Here is a 19,565-nt window from a genome sequence, read left to right as displayed (position 1 = left end):
CAAAGCATGGGGACGGGCTTCGGGGTCCCCATGACCGTCCCACCGTCAGTCCCGGAGCCTGGTGCTGTGGGCAGCAGTGCGCTCATCCTGTGGGCAGGACCAGGGGCCAGCGGCTCCGCCCCTCCCAGCCGAGAATGACAAGCAAGTCCAGGGTTAGAAGGCGATGCAACAGGAACAGTGGGAACAGTGGGAACGCACCGGGTCTACCTCCAAAGACAGCCACCCCTCCACCGCTCCCTGCGCTCCTCGGAGCGGGGACAGGTGAGGCTCCGGGCGCAGCACCGCCACTCTCTCCAGGGCCGCCCAGAGCCCGAGGTCCAGCAGGGAGACAGGTGGCCCTGCACGGTGGAGGCAGAGCCGGCGCTCACAAGGGCGACCCCCTCACGGCTCCATTGCTTTGCTTTTCACCTGTTTTTTTCTCAGTGAGGAGCACCTTTTGCTGACTGAGCTGCCAAGTCCTGGGGTCCCTCGCAGTGGTGACAAGACTTCACATTTCTACAGGCAGCCCTGCTCGGGCCCTGGGATAGACGTGCACATGCCTCAATCCATTCGCACTGGGCCAAGGCCAGGCCTCATCTCACCTCAGGTGCACACCCCAGAGTCCCTAAGGCCAGAGTCTCCACAGCCTCCAGCCTCCGGCCTCCAGTCCAGCTCAGGGGAGGGGATTCATGGGGCCAGACGTTGTCCTGGGACGATCTGCCAACCGGGCCTGCCTGTGTGGGGTCCTTCCCCCAATCTCTCTCTCCCTCCTCTCTCTCTCTCTCTCTCTCTCTCTCTCACACACACACACACACACACACACACACACACCCCATGTGCCCAACTTTAGATTTCTTCATGTTTCATTTTATTCCCACCAGGGAACTGAAAAGACTCCTTTCACTTCTGTAGAGCATCTTTGCTCCATCCCCTCCTCCCTCTCCTTCTCCTCCTCCAACTCCTCCTCCCTCTCTTCCACCCTCCTCCTCCTCCTCCCTCTCCTCCTCCTCCTTCATCTCCTCCTCCCTCTCCTCCTTCTCCTCCTCCATCTCCTCCTCCTCCCTCTCCTCCTCCTCCTCCTCCTCCCTCTCCTCCCTCTCCTTCTCCTCCTCCTTCATCTCCTCCTCCCCCTCCTTCTCCCTCTCCTCCTCCTCCTTCTCCTTCTCCTTCTCCTCCTCCTACTCCTCCTTCTCCTCCTCCTCCTTCTCCTTCTCCTTCTCCTCCTCCTACTCCTCCTTCTCCTCCTCCTCCTCCTCCATCTCCTTCTCCTCCTCCTCCTTCATCTCCTCCTCCCTCTCCTCCTTCTCCTCCTCCATCTCCTCCTCCTCCTCCTCCTCCACAAACTCCCAGGAGGAGCTCAGCAGCTCTGCTCCTTTACAGAGAGGAGGCAAGGTCTGAGGGCCTAGCAAGGCCAGGTGAGGGCCAGGAGACCGGGCAAGCACGCCACGCTGAGCGGGAAAGGCCCCTCCATCACCCACCTTCACTGTGGCACTGGCGGGAAGGCTGCGCCACTTTCTCCTGGGTTTCCTGGAGAGGGGTGTTTTCCTCTAGGGTGGAGGAGGTGAGGGCTGGTTTCCAGGAGTGCACAAAACCTACTTTGCCCACTGTCCTGAAAGGCAGCATTGACCACAGGGCCGGGCCTCCCGTGGGGCGCCAGTGTCAACACAAGGAACGGAGGCCACCAGCACCATGCTCAGGTTTCACAAGGCCAGAGCCTGCCAGGGAGGGGTCGGGAGAAACCAGGGCCCGAAAGTGACTTGGACACAATTTTACAAGCCTGGTTGAAGTCACAGCCCATCGCGAGGCCACAGAGGAGGCCCTAATGGCAGAAGATAAAGCAGCGACACCCATGGAGCTCTCTGGGTGCCACCCACCCTGGAAGATAGACACCACTTATCCTGGGTTAACGGAGGATGGCTGAGACCCCGAGAGCCCCGTGGTCCTTCTCAGGTCGCACAGCGGAGAGGGTGGGTCCTAACCAAGCCTGCCCGGCTCCAACCACCTCCCGGAAGGCCCTGCTTGGCCAGTGTCCACAGTTCCCCACACCAGCTCCAGTCACTAGGGACGAATGACAGCCACTGCCAATTGGCCCCCTCCTGCAGAGGGAGCGCTAGCTCACGCTGCCAGAATTCCACCTGCCCCTGAGCCACTAAGGCCAGCATGAGCTGGCACGTCCACTTCCCAGACCGGCAGACTGAGGCTTGGAGAGGCCCCAGACCCACCAGGAGTGGGAGCTTCAGCACCGGCCTCCCACGGCAGCTCTCCGGCTCTGTCATAAGCACCACTTCACCCGCGAGGCCGATGCTGGCCAGTGCAGTGCCGCGCACCTGTGGTCCCAGCTGCTCAGGAGGCCGAGGCAGAAGGACGGCTCGAACCCAGGAACTGGGATCCAACCTGGGCAGCAAAGTGAGGTCCTGTCTCGCAGGGAAAAAAGAAGAACACAAAGAAAACAGACTGGGTGCAGAGGGGCACCTCGGTTCTCCCAGTGGCTCTGGAGGCTGAGGCAGGAGGATGGCAAGTTCAAAGCCAGCCTCAGCAACAGCGAGGCGCTAAGCAGCTCAGTGAGACCCTGTCTCTAAATAAAATACAAAACAGGGCTGGGATGTGGCTCAGTGGTCGAGTGCCCTCGAGTTCAATCCTGTATTCACCCACCCCCCAAAAAAGTAAACAGATGCTCAGGGAGGTGAAGCCATTTGCCCAAGGTCACGCAGCTGGTAAATAACAGGGTAGGAATTAAATTTTGGCCCTGTGGTTTCAAAGTCCTGGTGCCTGACTGCTCTGCGGGAGGTGTCTGTCTATGAATTCTGCAGCAGTCAGGCCTGGGCCTCGGTTTCCCCCTGTCCAGTCAGGGGGTGGGAACTGAAGCGCGAGCTCCCTCCATGCTCTGGGATGATTTTGGGGGTGGGCGGTCCTGGGAGCTCAGGGTGGTCAATGGAGAGGGGGTGCACGGGGGCCTTCACAGGCTGGATGGCACAAGGAACAAGTGGCAGTCTGTGGCCTCTGACGTCCATCTCTCCCACCAGCCGGGGTCCAGCCAAGGGCAAGGGGTCCCCCGCTGGCCTCCACTGCCAGCCAGCAATGACTAACCCTCGGCCCACACCCTTGGGAGCAGACACACAGTGGCACTGTGTCTCCTGGCCCAGACACCTCGGTGGGAACAATCCTTCCCCTTGTGCCGCCGTAGCCCATAGAGGGGGTAGGGCAGCCGCCCAGCCGGGAGCCCTGTCCCACCCAAGGGGCCCGGGCAGCCCATTCAGGGGCTGGGGGATTCCTGAGAGCCGGTCACACAGTGGCCAGCAGGGGACAGCCCCGGAACCTCCCTTTCCCTCCCAGCTGCCGCTGATCCCGATGTTCCCCCTGCCTCCTCCCAGGAAATAACTGATATCGTGGAACTTGGGATCCGGAGAGAACACAGGCACCATTCCTAACTCCCACGCCCATTCTGCAAGGAAAGGCAAGACCACCAGGCACACGTGGGCCTCTAGGGGAGGCCTGCAGGGGCCTGTTCCCGCGGGCACCCCAACTCCAGGCCCGCGAGTCTCCACAACCGCCTGCAAATGAGTCCAGGGGTCAGGGGACAGAAAGGGACCTGGCCAGCCTCCATTCCCCTGTGGGCTCAAAAGTCCAGTCTTCTTTGGGGACTGCCTCTCTGGCTCCCAGTCCAAGGGACTCATTCATGAGAGACAGACCCCACTCTGCTTCCCGTGCACACTCTAGCCACCAGCAGGCTGACCCTTCTCACAACCACTGGTTCAGGGTGGACATGTGGCCCAAGGCAGGCCGACAGTGTCAGACCTGGGTGGTGTTTTTGTTTGTTTTTTACTTTTGTATTTTTGTTAGAGTTATCAGGAAAGTGGCTTTTTCTTTCAATGGGGTTGCTTAATCGATGGAGTGGAAGGCTGGAAACACCAGCAACTCATCTTGTGACTCCTTTAGATGGCCACCCTAAGGGTGAGGCCAAGATGGAGAAGCAAGGTCCATGTAGGGAGGTGGGCAGAGGGCTGATGATTCTGTGGAGCACCTGGAGCTAGCTGTTCCTGAAAGCAGACTACCCTTAGACTTCTCAGATATGTGAAAAACCAGTAAACTCCCTTTGGGACTTCTGTCACTTGCCACCCATCTAGAAGAGTTTGTGGAAGAGTTTCACCATGAAATATACATTAAACACGTCACCTCCCCTCACAAACCCATCTGACCAACAAAGTCACATCTACTGAGACCTCACAGGAGAGTCGGCTGAGAATCCAGGACCTGGGGAACTAAGGGGATCATCTGACGTGTAGGAAATCAGCAAAAGCAGGCAGCAATGACAACCTCAGGGCTAGCGTGGAGATGGGTCACTGGCAATGCCACGAACCACTCCAGTCTTTGAAAGCTAACCACTGGCCGGGTGCGATGGCGCATGCCTGTAATCCCAGTAACTCTGGAGGCTGGGGTAGGAGGATCACAAGTTTGAGGCCAGCCTCAGCAACTGAGGGAGGTCCTGAGCCACTTAGCAAGACCCCTATCTTGCTAAAAACTGGGGATGTGGCTGCATGGTCAAGCGCCTCTGGGTTCAGTCCCCTTGGGGGTGAGGGGAGGAAGAAAGAAGTGTGTGCTTCTTTTTCTAGAAAGAGAAAAGGGAGCAAGGGACTGGGCCACGAGGTCTCCTAGCAACCTGGGGCGCGAGAGAAGGCTCCCAGCTGACCTGCCAAAGGAAAAGTCCAGGCAGTGGGTCAGCGCCAAGGACTGGGCAGCCAGGGCTGAAGGTCTCCATTCCTGGCAGCTTGACTGGACGGCTGTGATGGGCGTGAGTCACACGGGTTCAGGCCACTAGAACCCACGGGGCTTGGGGTGCAACACATGTGTACAGCTGTGGTGTCACAGCCAGGGCACACGGCGTCGCCATGGTGAGGGCCACTGCCAATCTCCCTGTGAAGGAGGGAGGGGACACTGCTGGCTGTGTGCCAGGGAAGGGTGACATGAATTCAAGCAGGGACCTGAGCTTCTCAGCCCACCACACCAGGGCCACTGCCCGCCTGCTCTGGTGCAGCCCCCCACCCCACCCCGTGACCTCCTCCTCACTGCTCGATGGCTCCCGGCGGCTGGCAAGACGGAGCCCCCAGGCAGCACACATGGCCCGAGATCCGCCCTGCCCGCCTTACGGGCACCACACGGCCTCGAATTCTGCCAGGCCTCGCCGGGGCCTCCTGCTCCGTTCCCCCCAACAGCACGCCCCGTCAGCGCACTGGACCTGCCCACAGAATCCAGCGGGGCCCCAGCCCGCTGCTGAGCGCTGCAGGCCCCCGGCCCCCCACGTCCTCTGTGCCTTGCTGGGCATCAGCCCGGGCTGCCTGGGCCACACCGCGGGCAGCCGCCTCCCACCAGGCTGTGAGCTCTGGAGGCTCCTCCTGGCCCCCATCTAAGCTGCATCTCAGGGACCCTGGCATGGAACAGCAGGGGGACAGGTGAGAGGGGGGAAGGTGTGGGGGCGGGAGGGCAGGAGGTAGAGAGGAACAGGTGGACGGGGTGGGTGGGCAGCCAGGCAGACGAGGGGTGCAGGCGGGCAGCTACTGGGTGGGGGGGAATGAGCAGGACTTGGTGGGGGGGAGGGCAGGTGGGCAGGAGGGCAGGTGGGCATGTGGGCAGGTGAGCAGGAAGGCAGGACAGGTGGATAGAAGGGCAGGAGGGCAGGCGGGCAGGAGTGCAGGAGGGCAGGTGGGCAGAAGGGCAGGACAGGTGGGTAGAAGGGCAAGAGGACAGGTGGGTAGGAGGGCGGGTGGGCAGGTACATGAGTGGGTGCATGGCCAGATGGATGATGGGGGAGAACAGGAGGGTAGGTGGACAGACAGATGGATGGATGGACAGAGCAAGTGTGAAGGCGGGTGGACGGGTAGATGGGACCCAGGGGACGTCTAGAGGAGGAGCTCCCAGGTCTGCCTTCCCCCAGGGCACGGGAGCGGCAGGGTCTTGGGAGCAGCAGGGTCGTGGCACATGGACAGAGGCCCTCCCGCTCCATGACCATCACTGAGGAAGTCACTGTCACGGGCACCTCTGCCCTCCGCCCAGTGCCAGCCTGACAGACTCAGACACACATCCAGAAAGAGGTCAGTGGGTGGAGAGAGCCAGGAGCCTCCCGAGGCCCGGCACCAATCCTCCACAGCTGAGAGCACTCGGTCTCCTGATGGACTTGGGGGCCACCCAGGGACACGAGAAAGTGTGTGAGCCACCAGGGTCCTCTCTGGGACTGCAAATTTTTTGGCTTTCAAAAGCCTGAAATTGGGCTGGGGATGTGGCTCAAGCGGTAGTACGCTCGCCTGGCATGCGTGGGGCGCTGGGTTCAATGCTCAGCACCACATACAAATAAAATAAAAGTGTTGTGTCCACTGAAAACTGAATATTAAAAAATTCTCTCTCTCTCTCTCTCTCTCTCTTTAAAAAAATGCAAAAGTCTGAAACACCTCTACCTTCCTAACACATTTACCACCACTCTGGCTGCTGCTGTGCACTCAGTGAGCATTTTAAATCAGATGGACCATGGATGGACGGGTGGGCAGATGAGCCGTGTCCTCCCTGCAGACACAGGGACATCCGGCCCTCCACACGACAGAGGACAGGAACAGGATGTCGTCACCTTAGGTTTCTGAGTCTCTAGACGGCACCTGGCTGAGCTGCAGCCCCCTCGGCCCCCCAGGACACACACGGTTAACCGTCTGCCCAGCAGAGAAACCACCTCCCAGTCAGTAACTGCCAAGTGTCAGCCCGATGACAAACAAGATGGCCAAGTTTCAGAACAAGGGACACTTAAGAATGGCGAGATCCTCAGGCACAAAGGCAGAGGGCGGCAGGACTTCCAGAGACTGGCATCCAATACCCTGGGAGGAGAAGGCTGGCAGGCCAGCCTGGCACAGGCGGGCAACGCTTGGCCTCAAAGTCCTTCTGGGTCAGCAAAGAGGAAAAGCTCCCACATGAGGGCCCCAGATCTGCCTGGGGGCCTTGGCCAAGGCCGGGCAACCTGTCCAAGTTGGCCAGGCCTGTGGGAGCGGCCGAGCTCTGTTTCCAGAGGTGGTGACAGGGCCAATCCCAAGATACGCTGGTGGAGGGGGTAGAGGGTGGCCGAGTCCCTACCTCCAGGGTCTGGGATGGCCGCTCCCAGCGAGGCCGCCTGGGAGAGGGGGACCCTCCTGAGCGCTGGGCCCAGAGCAGGCAAGGGAGGGTGGCCTCTCAGGCGGGACCTCTTGACCACCGCTGGCTTGTCCTGGGCTCTGTGTGGGGCGTCCTCTAGCCCACCTGCTGCCCAGGCAGGCTCGGGTCTCCCCAGGGTCCAGGGGGGCCCCTCCTTTTAGATCAACAGGACTTTCCATGCAGCTTTATATTCCTCTAAAACTAGCACCTCTCCATGAAGAATAGGACGGTTCAGGAGAAAATCAAAGCTACCCATCATCTGGCACATCTCCTTCCACAAGGGGACACACTGGGGACTGTGTGGCCATGCCAGCCCTATTCTGCCCAGCTGGGGGCTGCGGGGGGCCTCAGGTGACCTCTTCATCACTTTCCACCTTACAGAGGAAGATGTCAACGTGCCGGCCTGAGGCTGCTGGGGGCCTGGCCGGCGTCCACCGGGGAGAGTGACGGACAGGTGGCGCCCAGGGCAAGACCCCAAGCCCACCATTGTCTCCCTCCCCCCATAGGCTGCCCCCTCCTCCGCTTTACAAAACCAGGGTCAAGCTGCAGACGCCGGTCAGCCATCGCCACTTTCTCTTTCTGATTTATGTTTTAATTGGCTCGCCATCACCGACGCACCCATGGGGTCCAGTGTGGGACTTCAAGCAGGTATAGGAAGTGACCTGGTCAGATCGGGATGCCCCAGCCGATCATCTTTTCTTCCTCCTCACAGACATGCACGACCGCCTGCTGTCCAGCAGCCAGCCTGCAGGACACCAGGAGTGGGCTGCTGCCCGCTGCACCCCACCTATTCACCACGCTGCCCGCCTGGTCAGCACTGGCCACCTCTCCACTCTAGACCAGCATTCCGAGCCGCCATGCGCACAGTATGCCACCAACTGTCCTCTGGAGCACAAACGCCATTGCCAACATCAGCTCAAGTAGCCGCAGACTGCTCTACCCAAACGTCAGGACCACCGCCCGCCCAGCCAACCCCATGGTGGCCACTCTCCTCTGGTCACACGGGCTATACCCCGAATCCTAAGATGTGACTGACGTGCTGCCCAAAGCGCTCCAAAGGCTTGGGCGGACCTGCATCGCCGACTCCTGGCCAACATGACGTCCAGTCCACACCTAAAGGGGAGCTGGGTCCGTCCCCTGGCTGTGCGTCCCGAGACTACAGGGCCCACGGTGACAGGGGCCATTATCCCCACTTTGCAGAAAAGGAAACCAAGGCTCAGGGGGTGACAGCCCTTGCCCGAGGCCAGTGGCTCAGCTGGGACCTGTGGGTACAGTGTCCAAGTCAGGGGCCTCTGGGGTGAGGCTCCTGCAGTCACTCGTGCTGGCCACAGGGACGTTCCACAGGGACCCGACAGGCGGAGGCCAGCGCTGCTTACCAGCCCCAGACCTGGGGCTCCCGTCACCTCAGGGCCTCCAGGAAGGGGCTGCAGAAAGAGCTCCCCCAGGACACAAAGCCCGGCCCAGCGGGAGGCCACCTCCCTGGGGACACAGGTTGTGCTAACAGCAGAGGCTGCTGGGGGCGGGGGGGCTGGCTTTCCAGAAAGGACCAGGGGAGAGGCACAGCCTGGTCTCCCTCCAGGGTGCTCTCTGGGCCAGAGTGCCCTTGGCTGCCTGACAGAGGACAGAGCTGACAGCAGCCCCGCCTTGTCCCTGCAAGGCTGATGGCCTTCCTACCCTCTGGGGATCGGATCTGTTTACCCAGAGGGGACAGTAAGGACAAGATGGAGTCCTAGGAAGCCCCGGCCTGCACCCACCCAGGCCAAGGGTATATAGGGCCTTGGGGAGTTCACCTCTGTCCACCCCTCTGAAGCCCAGTGACCAGCCGAAGTTGACCAGCACCAGCAGTGACAACAGTCACACTGGCCTCTTCCTGGGCGCCAGGCAGGGCCCGAGGGCTGGCCACACAGCACCGTCTTGGAGTGCAAACTACTATTTGGATTTACATTTTATAGCTCAAGATACTGAGGCTCAGAGGAGTGAAATAACTTGCCCAAGGGCACACAGCAAATGAGTGGAGCTGGAGGACGCCCAGGACGGATGCCAGGACAATCCTGCTGAAGCCCAATGGAAGCTACTCCTCCACAAGGGCACCCTGTGCCCCAACCTCTCCCCACCCCTCCCCCGTCTCGCCTCTGTGGACTTGGCATCTGCCCCAGAGAAAATGAGCAAGGAGGCGCCCAAGAGGGACAGGTGCTCTGAAGGAATGGACAGGGAGCTGTCAGCTAGTCAGAGTGGGAGACTCTGGGTGGAGGACCAGCAGCCTGGTCACAGGAGACTGGAGGCCAGAGGACCAGAAAGTGCAAAGGCCCTGAGGCAGGGAGGCAGTGATTCTCTGTTCCTCCTCCCCCTACCCAGGCTGGCAGTTGGCTCCTGTCTCAGTGCAAGGACCCGCTCCCTCCTCCCTCTCTCCTCCCAACCCGGAGCTGGTTCTGGCTTTAGAACAACCTGTTGGTGAGTGGGAACTCCATGGCTCCAGGGGAAAGAAGAGGGTGCGCAGCAGAGAGGAAGCAGAAAGAGGAAGCAAGAGTGTGGAGGTGAGCAGAGGGCGTTTCCGCACACCTCCTGCTGTGCAGGCCCAGGGCGCCCCAGCCCAGACCCTGTGGTCCCAGCAGCCTGGGGTGGCCCAGGAGCACCCAGAGTTCCCCTATGCCCGCCCCTCCCCCACCACTTCCTCTGCCCGCCCCGCCCCTCCCCCACCACTTCCTCTGCCCGCCCCGCCCCTCCCCCACCACTTCCCCTGCAAGTGAGGCCACCAACACCCTCTCCCCCCACCCCCACCTCCACCCCCCCCTGGGCGGGCCAGGGAAGAAGGGTGGTGTCACAGCGCACAGAGGCCAAGGCCGTGGGAAGACATCACACTGAAGTGACCTGGGGCCCTCCTGCTCCCAGTCAGATATCTGGGTTCAAGGCCCAGGCCTGCCAAAAATCTGTGTGACGCCAAGCAAGTTACAACCCCTCTGGGCCTCTGCTGCTCTCCCTGGGACAGGACAGGGTTTCCGTCCCTGGGGGGCGAGGGGGGGGCGGGACCGGGGACGGCACACTGTGGTGCTCAGTGAGGATCCTAAGAGCCAAGGCGTCCTGAGCTCTTCCAGTGTCCAGGACAAGGGGCCACCACAGGCTGTCTCAGGCTGGTGGCCTCGGTGCTCAGGTGTGGCCACTGCGACCCAACCCAGCCTTGACTCACGGAGCCCACCTGGGCCTGGGACGTGCTCTGCCCTCCCCCAGGTGTGCAGCCCTGGGCCAGCAGTTTTCCCCCTGGTCACAGCCTGTCCCCTGGCCACAGAGGGCACCGGAGAACACACAGGCTGGCCCGCTCGGGTTAAGCAGGAAGGACGTCACCTGAGGTCCAACCTGCCAGGTACCAACTGCTCAGCTTGGAACTCAGGGCCTCTTGACCTGGCCGCTAGGTCTGAATGTCTCTGTCCCCTCAAACCCTCATGCTGACATTCTAGCCTCCAGGGTGATGGTTTTAGGAGCTGGGGGCTCTGGGGAGGTGGCGAGGTCCTGAGGGTCACAGCCCCATGAAGGGGACTGGTGACCTTATAAACAAGGGTACTGGTTCTTCCCTTCCACCCGTGGGGACCCAGCGAGAAGGGCCACCTCAGGGAAAGCAGGCCCGTGACACCAGATCTGAGGGAGCCGTGACCTGGGACTTGCCAGGTCCCAGAACCAGGGGAAGAAACCTCTCCTGGTGAGCGGCCATGTTTGATCTGCAGCCCGAATGGACCGAGCCGGCCCCCAAATGCCATCTGAGGCCTGCCAGCACCCCGGGCCACACCCTGCTCCCAAGCCCACTGACCACGGGGTCAGGGCGGGCCAGGGGAGGGCAGCAAACAGGAAGCCAGATCCACACTGCCCAACACTGAAGCCACCAGCCACGTGCGTCAAGTGTGACACGGGAGGTTCCAGCCGGCCTGGAGAAGGGGCACCGCAACGCTGCCCTGCTGCAAGTCATCAGATGCTGAGATGACCACACAGCGTCAGGTCCACTCTTCCCGTCTCCCCCCTTGGGTGGACGAGGGGCTCCTGCCGCATTTCCGTTGGACAGCGCAGGCCAGCGAAGTCCTGGGCTCGCGCGGGAAGCAGGTGGAGGGACCGGCCAGTCTGACGCCTCCAGAGCTCACAGACATCTGGGCTTTTGTGCCATCTTTTCACGTTTGGTTTGGCCACCCCGAGGGCCACACCCCCAGTCCCCAGCCACACCAGGCGGAAGGGACGGCAGTCAGCAGCCCCAGGCTCCCTGATGGCCTCTCTTTTGGGCTGGCCTCCTCCTCTCACCCTCCTGTCCTCATCCCACCTGCCCAGCAAGGGCAGCTGCCTGGCTCACACTGGAAGCAGCAGGGGAGGCCACCGTCTTCCTGCAGGGCCACCAGCTACCCCCTTGGTACCAGCCACTCATCTAACCTCCCCGCAGCTCGTGGGGGCCTGTTGGATCCACCCCACGGCACACATGGGGAGACTGAGGCTCTGAGACAGGCCATTCGCCTGCCGTCACACCGTCCCAGGGGGCCAGCTGGGACATGAACCACGGCCTACCTGGTCAAGGCCTGCATCTCCAGGGCACGCCCTGAGATGACCGCAGCAGGAGGGGGCACCCACCAGTGGTTACCCACTAACCTCAGACAGAAAATAACTTTTTGTTGTTGTGTTTTTTGGTCCTAGGGATCAAACCAGGGGCACCTGACCACTGAGCTGCATCCCCAGCCCTTTTTTATATTTTATTTAAAGACAGAGTCTCACTGAGTTGCTTAGGGCCTCACTAAGTTGCTGAAGCTGACTTCAAACTCGCGATCCTCCTGCCTCAGCCTTCCAAACCGCTGGGATGACAGGTGTGCACCACCGCAAAAATAACTCTTAAAGAACTGCACCTGGACTAAACACCTACACATTTTTCTTGACAGTAGTTTCCTAAATGATGCAGTACAGCAGCCATTTACCCAGCATGCCACACTGTCCTGGGTGCAGTAAGTGATCAGGCACAACTTAAAGATGTGCGCAGGTCACCAGCAATCACTGCACCATTTCCTGTGGGCTTCTGGTGTCCAGGGAGCGCCCGTTACAAGACCCCCGTGGGCAGTGAGGGGTGACTTTACTGAGCCAGATGGAGGCCTGGTCACCTGCAGGAAGCAGCGATTCCCAACCAGGGGCCAGCAGCCAGGTCACTGAGCAGCGCCCGAACACCCAGCCCCAGGATCGGTGGTGCCAAGGTGGGGTGGGGGCCCTGGAGCCAGGGCTGAGCTGCAAACACCCAAGTCTCTGCCTCGCTGAGCAGCAGGAACCAGCCAGGGCCTCTGCCATGTCACCAGTGTCACCAAGGACATCGGCACTAGTGGTGTCTCCACTTCCTGGGTGGGGGCCAGGTGCTACCTGTGGTCCTCCTGAGCCCTGCTCAGCCCTGAGGGCACCTCCAGCTCAGAGACAGAATGAAGCAGAGGCTCTAAATAGGTTTCTGACTTGGGGACCAAATGGGCCAGGATGGGACCCAGAACCCAGTGAGCCCCGAATCTCTTCCCTTAACCACCAGCTTGTGCTACTGCTTGCTATAGCAGCAGGGCCACCTGGGCTGCTCTGGGGACCATGGGGGACAGCCTTGGAACTTCTCCCAGGTCAGGTGACCTCAGGAGATGGGGGTCGGGGACGGGGCTCGGGTTTGGGCCGTCTAGCTCCCCACATCCTGGCCTGCTTTGGAGCAAGCCAGAAAAATCTGCCAGAGTGGTCAGCCCCAGCCCAGCGGACAGGCCTCCTCCCAGGAGGCGCAGGCCACCTGGGTCTTAGCACTGAGTCAGGAACACACTCACAATAGCCTGGACTTGGGTTTAAAAATACTAGGCTGAGCGGAAGTAAGGTTACTGCCTGGGGCAGCTCTCTTTCCGGAGGAGGAGGGGAGGCTGGGGGAGGAGGGTGGAGGGAGAGGCTGGAGGAGGCTGGAGGAGTCCTTCTGCAGCCCCTGAGGAAGCGGAAGCCCAGGCTTCACCACCACCAGTCGGGTGGAGGTGAGAGGAGTGTAGGGGGGAGGCCCCAAACATCCTCAACTCTCTGAACCTCCTCCATCTGATCCGGGCAGGGAGGTCGGGATGTCACTCCCCTCTCCCAAAGCCAGCACAGAGAGAGGGCACCTGCGGCCTCGGTCGCTGGGGGTCTGTGGGGATCCGGGATTGGCCCTCAGCAAGAGCAAGGAGCAAAGGGGACCTCTATTAATCTGTCACATTTTATTTTTTTAAATCACCATCAGACAGGCATGCCCTTCGACCTGACAATTCCCTTCTGGGAGTCCAGCTGAAACATTACTTTAAAATGCAAGAAGAACTTTATAAACAAAGCTATTCATCAATATAGAGTCAGCTCTGCTAAAATGTTTCTTTTGAAAACGGCCACTGGAGAGTGATTTTACCCCAGTGCAGTGGAGTCCACTCACGCGCAATCTTATGTCTGCAAAAAACCCCAGGTGAACGCAAATAATCAGAGGATGGAGGCAGATGCGGCCTCAGAGGCCCGCACCTCCACCACCTGCCCCCCCGCGGGTCACACCAGTTTCACACCTTCCTTCCAGGGCTTCCTGAGCCACAGGAAGCACCCATGTCCTCAAGCAAGCGACAGGTAAGGTGCCATGCTTGCTATGTTTACTTACGTCCTATCTATCCGCCTGGCTTGAGTGAAACTGTTACTGTCTGGGGTTCTGATCTTTTCCTTTTTTAATGCACCACTGATTGAGTGTTCCAATGTCATGGCCTTGACCTCACAAGGCCTCTGGGTTTTACTGCAAGATTTGGCACAGCGCCACGCTTTCCAGAAAGGAGTGTGTGACTTAGGTAATACTGTGCCCAGCACAGGACCAGCATTTAATCCATTTTAACTCATTAATGTTTAAAAGTAAACAAATAAGTAAACACACTCCTGTAGTCCCAGCTACTCAGGAGGCTGAGGCAGGAGGGTCACCCGAGCCCAGGGGTTCAAGACCAGCCTGAGCTACACAATGAGACTCCATCTAAAAAGAAAAGTCCTGGCCTGTGGCGTCCCAGAGGCAGAGGGCTCCCATGGTGAGCCGGAGGCCCTGGGTTCCACCCCAGCACTGAAAAAATAAGTGCACAGCATTCAATGGAACTTGGGGTGATTTTTTTGGTATCCCCCCAGATTTGTCGAAGAACTTTTTAAACGTTTAAAGGTTAAAAAAAGACCAAAGCCAAAGTAATTTTTAAGAAGAAAAAAAAAAAAAATCACCCTGGCCCACAGCGGACCCTTTTCACTCCCACCCGCTGCCTGGCCTGGCCACCACGGGCACCTGGTTTGACCTCGCCTGTTTCTGACCCCCGCCCGCTGCTGAGGGCAGCAGTTCCCACCTCACGTGACACACTCTCTCTTCCCCACCTGCAGCACCAAGAGGCTTTTTTCCATGATGAGGATTCGGCGTGGGAGAAATGATTTTTTGGAAATTGGCTGCCACCACATGGGATTTGGGTGGGAAGGACCTTGACCTTGTGCTAATCAATCCGGTCCTCCTCTTTTATGGCTGAGGCAGACAGATAAGAGTTTATCTGGGAGAAGAAATGGGCTCCACACCTTGGAGACTGCTCATGTGAAGAATCTCATCAAATAATCTGAAAGGAGTGTGTGACTTAGGTAATACTGTGCCCAGCACAGGACGAGCATTTAATCAAAAAACTGCCAGCGTTCTCCCTGGCAGTGGAGATGAACTTGACTTTCTGTAGGCTTGACAAGTCCCAGGCAGGCCTTCACCCCCACCCCCCTCGGCTGTAGGGACAGCCACCTGCTGCATCTAAGACAGGCTGGCCCTCTTCCCCAGGTCACAGCCAACTGTCACGTCAAAATGGAATCTCTGGTCCCAGCCATAAAACCAAGACACAATTTCTGGCTTGTGATGCTACGGAGACTGGGTCACTGAACCTATGAAGTAGGCAAGCGTCGTGGTCCCCAATTAGAGGGTCACTGGTAAAATCAATACTGACTTCGGCCTCAGCTGTCAGGGGTTACGTGGACTGCCTGCGGTGTAGGCAGCCTGGCCCAGGGAGCTCCGATCCACATGGGTCTTCCCTAGTTGGTGAACAAGCAAAAAGTGTACACTGACCAAGAGCCTTGGTTTTGGTCCCCTCCCCTCCGGGCCCCCGAATCCCCACATGTAAGACGAGGCTGAGTTAGAGCAGAGAATCACATGCTACGCTGTTAGGGGACAGACAGATGAGGATGGCGGGAACACGAGGTTAAGGAGTAATTCCATAAAAGGGGCCCACTGTGCTGGCCCCTCCTGCTTTCTTTTCCAAGAAGCAATTTACCTGCAGCCCTGCCTGGCCTATGTGGACAGGATGTGCCACATTCCTCAGCAAACTACCTGTTAACCTCAGGAGAAATGCAGGCCCAGGACAATGTCGATGGGAAGAACCCAGGAGACCTGGTGACCAGATCCTAAAACTCAGGGACATAAGGACAGTTCCTCCTAACCATAATCTGTGAGAATGCATGGTTAGGAATCCAATTAAAACTGATCAGCATGGGCCCAGGTGACATAGAGTGGCTATAACAGTGCGGACTTAAAAATCTGATGTCACCCTGCCATCAGTCAGAACTCAAGAGGTGGACCTGGGCAGGACTCTCTGGAACCTTCTCTGGGATCCCTAATAAAACTGGAGCGCAGAAGAGGGACATTGTCCCTCTCCTCTCTGAGAGGACCCACTGTCTCCTTTGGGAGTGTCCCCTTTGCTTTTTCCTATCCCTTCAACAAACCCATTCCTGTTCCTCTGAGCGACACGGCTGAAATCCTTCTGACTGGATCACAAGAACTGGGTTTGAAGAGGGGTCTTTGGCTGCCTCCGTTTCCCAGCAGGCCCCGGCTCTGTAACAAAGCCACGTTGATCATACAGCTGTGCATCAGAAGAGGAGGGGGACACGTTCCAAGAAGTGCAGGGTCAGGTGAATTCGTCACTGCAAGAGCGTCATGCAGTGCGCTACACAAACCAGCATGGCCCACTATAGTCCTCGGCCACAGGATAAAGAGATCACAGCCTATTGCTCCCAGGGTCACGGTGAACAGCACAACCCAAGATTAAGTCAAGCACAAGAGGAAGTTCTGAAATCAGGAGACACTGGGTGGAGGCTCAGTGGTAGAGCACTTGTCCTGCATGCACAAGGCCCTGGTTTGATTCCCAGTGGCACCAAAAAAAAAAAAAAATAGAGATGCAGCAGGCTTCAGCTTATCAGGTCACGCTCTTACAGTCAACTTTGCTTATCAGGAGGAAGGCACTCTAAAATGATGATAAAAACTATCCATAGTGAGTGCATAAGCCAGCAACAGCCCTTTATTATCAAGTCCTATTCGCAGTACATCACAGCACGCCTTAGCTTGATGCCGGTGGCAGCGCAGGTTTGCAGCGCAGGTTTGCGTCACCAGCATCACCACAAACATGCAAGGAATTAGGCCCTATGACTTCACCAGGCCATAGGAATTTTTCAGCTCTGCCTGTGTGACTATGGTCCCACGTTGGCCAAGACCTTGCTGTGTGGCTCGTGACGAGACACACTAGCCAGGTGTACCATAAGCACAGGGCCCTCGCCATCTGGTTGCCCTCGTCTGAATTATGAGAAGATAGTGGGTACAGAGGTGGGGAGGGGGCTTTGGTACCGCCAGCTCACAGCTTTGGGAAATGCAGTCATTTTTAAAAAAACGATCTCTGTGTTACAGGGACCCAGGAGGGGACAAAAAAACTTGTGGGTCAGACAGGGTCCTCTGTATGAAGTTGCTGGAGTCACTGGGGAGTTTGAGCCGCCAAAGCAGGCGGAAATGACATCCGGAAAACAGGGGGCAGGTTTGCCAGCATGAAAGCAAAGTTCTGCATTTAGGTTCAGATGAAAATGAACCACATCAGGGCTCAGGGGGCGGGGGAGCGGGAGGGCAGTGAACAGGAAGCTAAGAGAAAAACAGTCCTGGACAGCCAGGAGCACGCAACCGAACCACCAGCTGCACCTTCTGCAGGAGGCTGATGCCTAGGAGCTCACCAGGGTCCAACGGCCCTCACAGTGGCCAGCGCGCATCTGCAGGAGCAGGCTGAGCCCAAGGCAAGCAAGGACACTGGCATGGCCTCAGGGAGACCGGCAGGGCCGAGGGGATGCTGCTAAGAGTAAAGAGGGCCCTGAGTGCTGGCAGGCAGAGAGGGGCAGCGGATGAGGGCAGTCTAAAAGTCACCCTGTCACACTGGGGCCTGCCTCTCCAACTCAGGACCTTTGCTCCAGTGGGGGTTTCCCAGCCCTGTAACAGGAAGTGCAGGCTCAGAGGGGAGGTGGTTACAAAAGAAGCACCCACGTGGGCCCGGTTGGCCTCAAACCCTCCAGCACTCCAGGTCTCTGGAGCAGGGCCTCTCTGACATCGATTTGCTTAGGGATCATCAGGAATCTTCTGCATTTCTGAAGAGCTCCCCAGTGACACTAATGCAGGTCTTCCAGGAACCACGCTTAGGTAATGAGGTTCCAGGTCAATTTCAAGTTACAGAGAGCCAGGTCCTGGGGGTCCTAGAGAAACCTTCTCTGTGGTTCAGCCTCTTGAAAGGGTTGGAGTGGCCTCCAAGCTACACAAGTCCCAAGGAGAGTGACAGCTGGCTTGGGAAGGACTGGCCCCCTGGAGATACACACCAGCTCAACAAGTGGGAGTCTCCCAATCCAAGTTTCCCTAGGGGATGCTGGGTTGGGGTGGTGTGCATCTGTAGTCCCTGACACTTGGGAGGGTGCAGCAGGAGGAGCCTGAGCCCAGCAGCTGCAGACATGCCTGGCCCAGGAGGGAGGGAAATATATATATATATATCCCCCAGGTGAAAGGAGATTAGGGGAAGGGTAGAGTCAAGCAGAAGTCTCTGGGTCCCCAAAAGAAATGGAGCACTCAGCATTGGCTCACAATGCAGAACCCAGACAAGTTCTGCTTGCCAACTCCATGAGATTTAATCAGCTCTGCCCCACCCACCCCTCTACAAAAGAGCCCTGCCCTGGTCTTCCTCCAGGCGAGAGGTAAGCAGTCTGGAAGCCTCCCCAACTGTGACTCAGATGTACAAAATAAAATCTGTTCCCTGCAGCTCAGCAGGCACAGGACCCAGACCTCCCCCTCTGCCCTGCCCCAGCCCACCTTTCCAGTCTCATCTTCCATACTAGGGGCCACAATTTGCCCTCCCTGTCTCTGGCCCATCTTTAGGTGTCCCCAACTCAACCGTCCCAAGCACAGCCGAGTGTGTCCCCAGTGCCTAAGCATTCTGTGTGACATCGCTTAACAAGTGTGCCTCCCATCACAGTGTTTGGAAAGTGCCTCGGGTGGCCCTCAAGGATGCTGAGATCCCATAACCGTCCCTTTGTCTCCCCCAGCAGCGCCGAGCACAGTGCCGGACGCCCAACGCACAGGAAGTGCTCAAAAACTGAGCTGGGGCGGGGGCGACAACAGTGCCCAGAGGGAGTGCCCAGAGGGGGCGCCCAGCGCGCAAGGACTGGCAGTGAGAATGAGGTTCTCTCACAAACGCCAGGGTCACCCAGACAGGGGTCGGGGTCCCGGAGCTGAGCCGTGGCGGGGCTAGCAGAAGCCAGCGCTCCTGCCTTCCGGAGCCGCGCCACGAGCCGGGCCACCCACCTCCAGCGCCCTCACCTTGTAAACCTTGCCGAAGGCGCCGTCGCCCAGCTCGCCCACGATCTCCCACACCTCGTTGGGGTCCAGGTCCCGGCGGACGTGCTCATATTCGCGGGATTTTCTCTTCTCGAAGGTAGACAGGCGCAGGATGCGGCGGAAATTGGCGAAAGCCATGGCCCGGGCGCGCGGGCCGGGGGCGAGGTGGCGCGGACTCGGGCTCGGGCTCTGGCTGTGGCTCCGGCGCCGCGAGGAGGAGGGATCGCAGGACGCAGTGGCGCTGGGGATCTCCCAGACCCGCCCTTCCCCGCAGCCTGCCGGGTCAAGTGCGCCCTGGGCAACGTCGCGGCGGGAGCACCCGGAACCGCGCAGGCGGCCGCGTCCCCGCCCCACTCTGTCTAGTCCCCTGGCCGCCTCCCGAGCGCCCGCCCCGCTGCGCCGCGCCCCACGCGCAGCCCAGATCGCGAGCTCCCGGACGCTTTCGGGGACCCGGCCCCACTCCCGCCCTCCCCGCCGGCTCCACCTGCCGCTCCCCGGCAGCGCCCCGAGACCCCCTAATTGGCTGCGGGCGCTCCCCGGCTCCGCCCGTCGCCGCAGGGCACTCTGGAAACTGTAGTCCCCGCGCACCGCCCGCGGGGAGCCACCGGCTGGACTTTGGAGAGCTTGGGGAACCACTAAGCGAGTCGGTCCCGGATCCGAGAGGCCAGCTGCACCGCGTAGCTCCCCAGAATTTTATGGGAGCACGAGGGACGGCCATCGAGTTGAAAGTTTTCGAGCGTCCACTGATCATTGCCAGTGCCAAGAAGGTGACCACATC

General features: G+C 59.2%; 1 protein-coding gene across 1 annotated transcript in view; it reads right to left on the bottom strand.

Annotated features, from left to right (window-relative positions):
• Stk10 (serine/threonine kinase 10) overlaps nucleotides 1-19,168 on the bottom strand; it is a 111,430-nt gene extending 92,262 nt beyond the window's left edge. The window contains exon 1 of the mRNA XM_076856341.2: nucleotides 18,770-19,168. Coding sequence (XP_076712456.2) covers nucleotides 18,770-18,925 — 156 coding nt within the window. The 5' untranslated portion in view covers nucleotides 18,926-19,168. The remainder of the gene's footprint in view (nucleotides 1-18,769) is intronic.
• Nucleotides 19,169-19,565: the final 397 nt, after the last annotated feature.

This window comes from Callospermophilus lateralis, chromosome 5, assembly GCF_048772815.1.
Source record: "Callospermophilus lateralis isolate mCalLat2 chromosome 5, mCalLat2.hap1, whole genome shotgun sequence".
Classification (NCBI taxonomy): Eukaryota; Metazoa; Chordata; class Mammalia; order Rodentia; family Sciuridae; genus Callospermophilus; species Callospermophilus lateralis.
The sequence above is the reverse complement of the archived record's forward strand: the minus strand, read 5'-3'. Positions and strand labels throughout refer to the sequence as shown.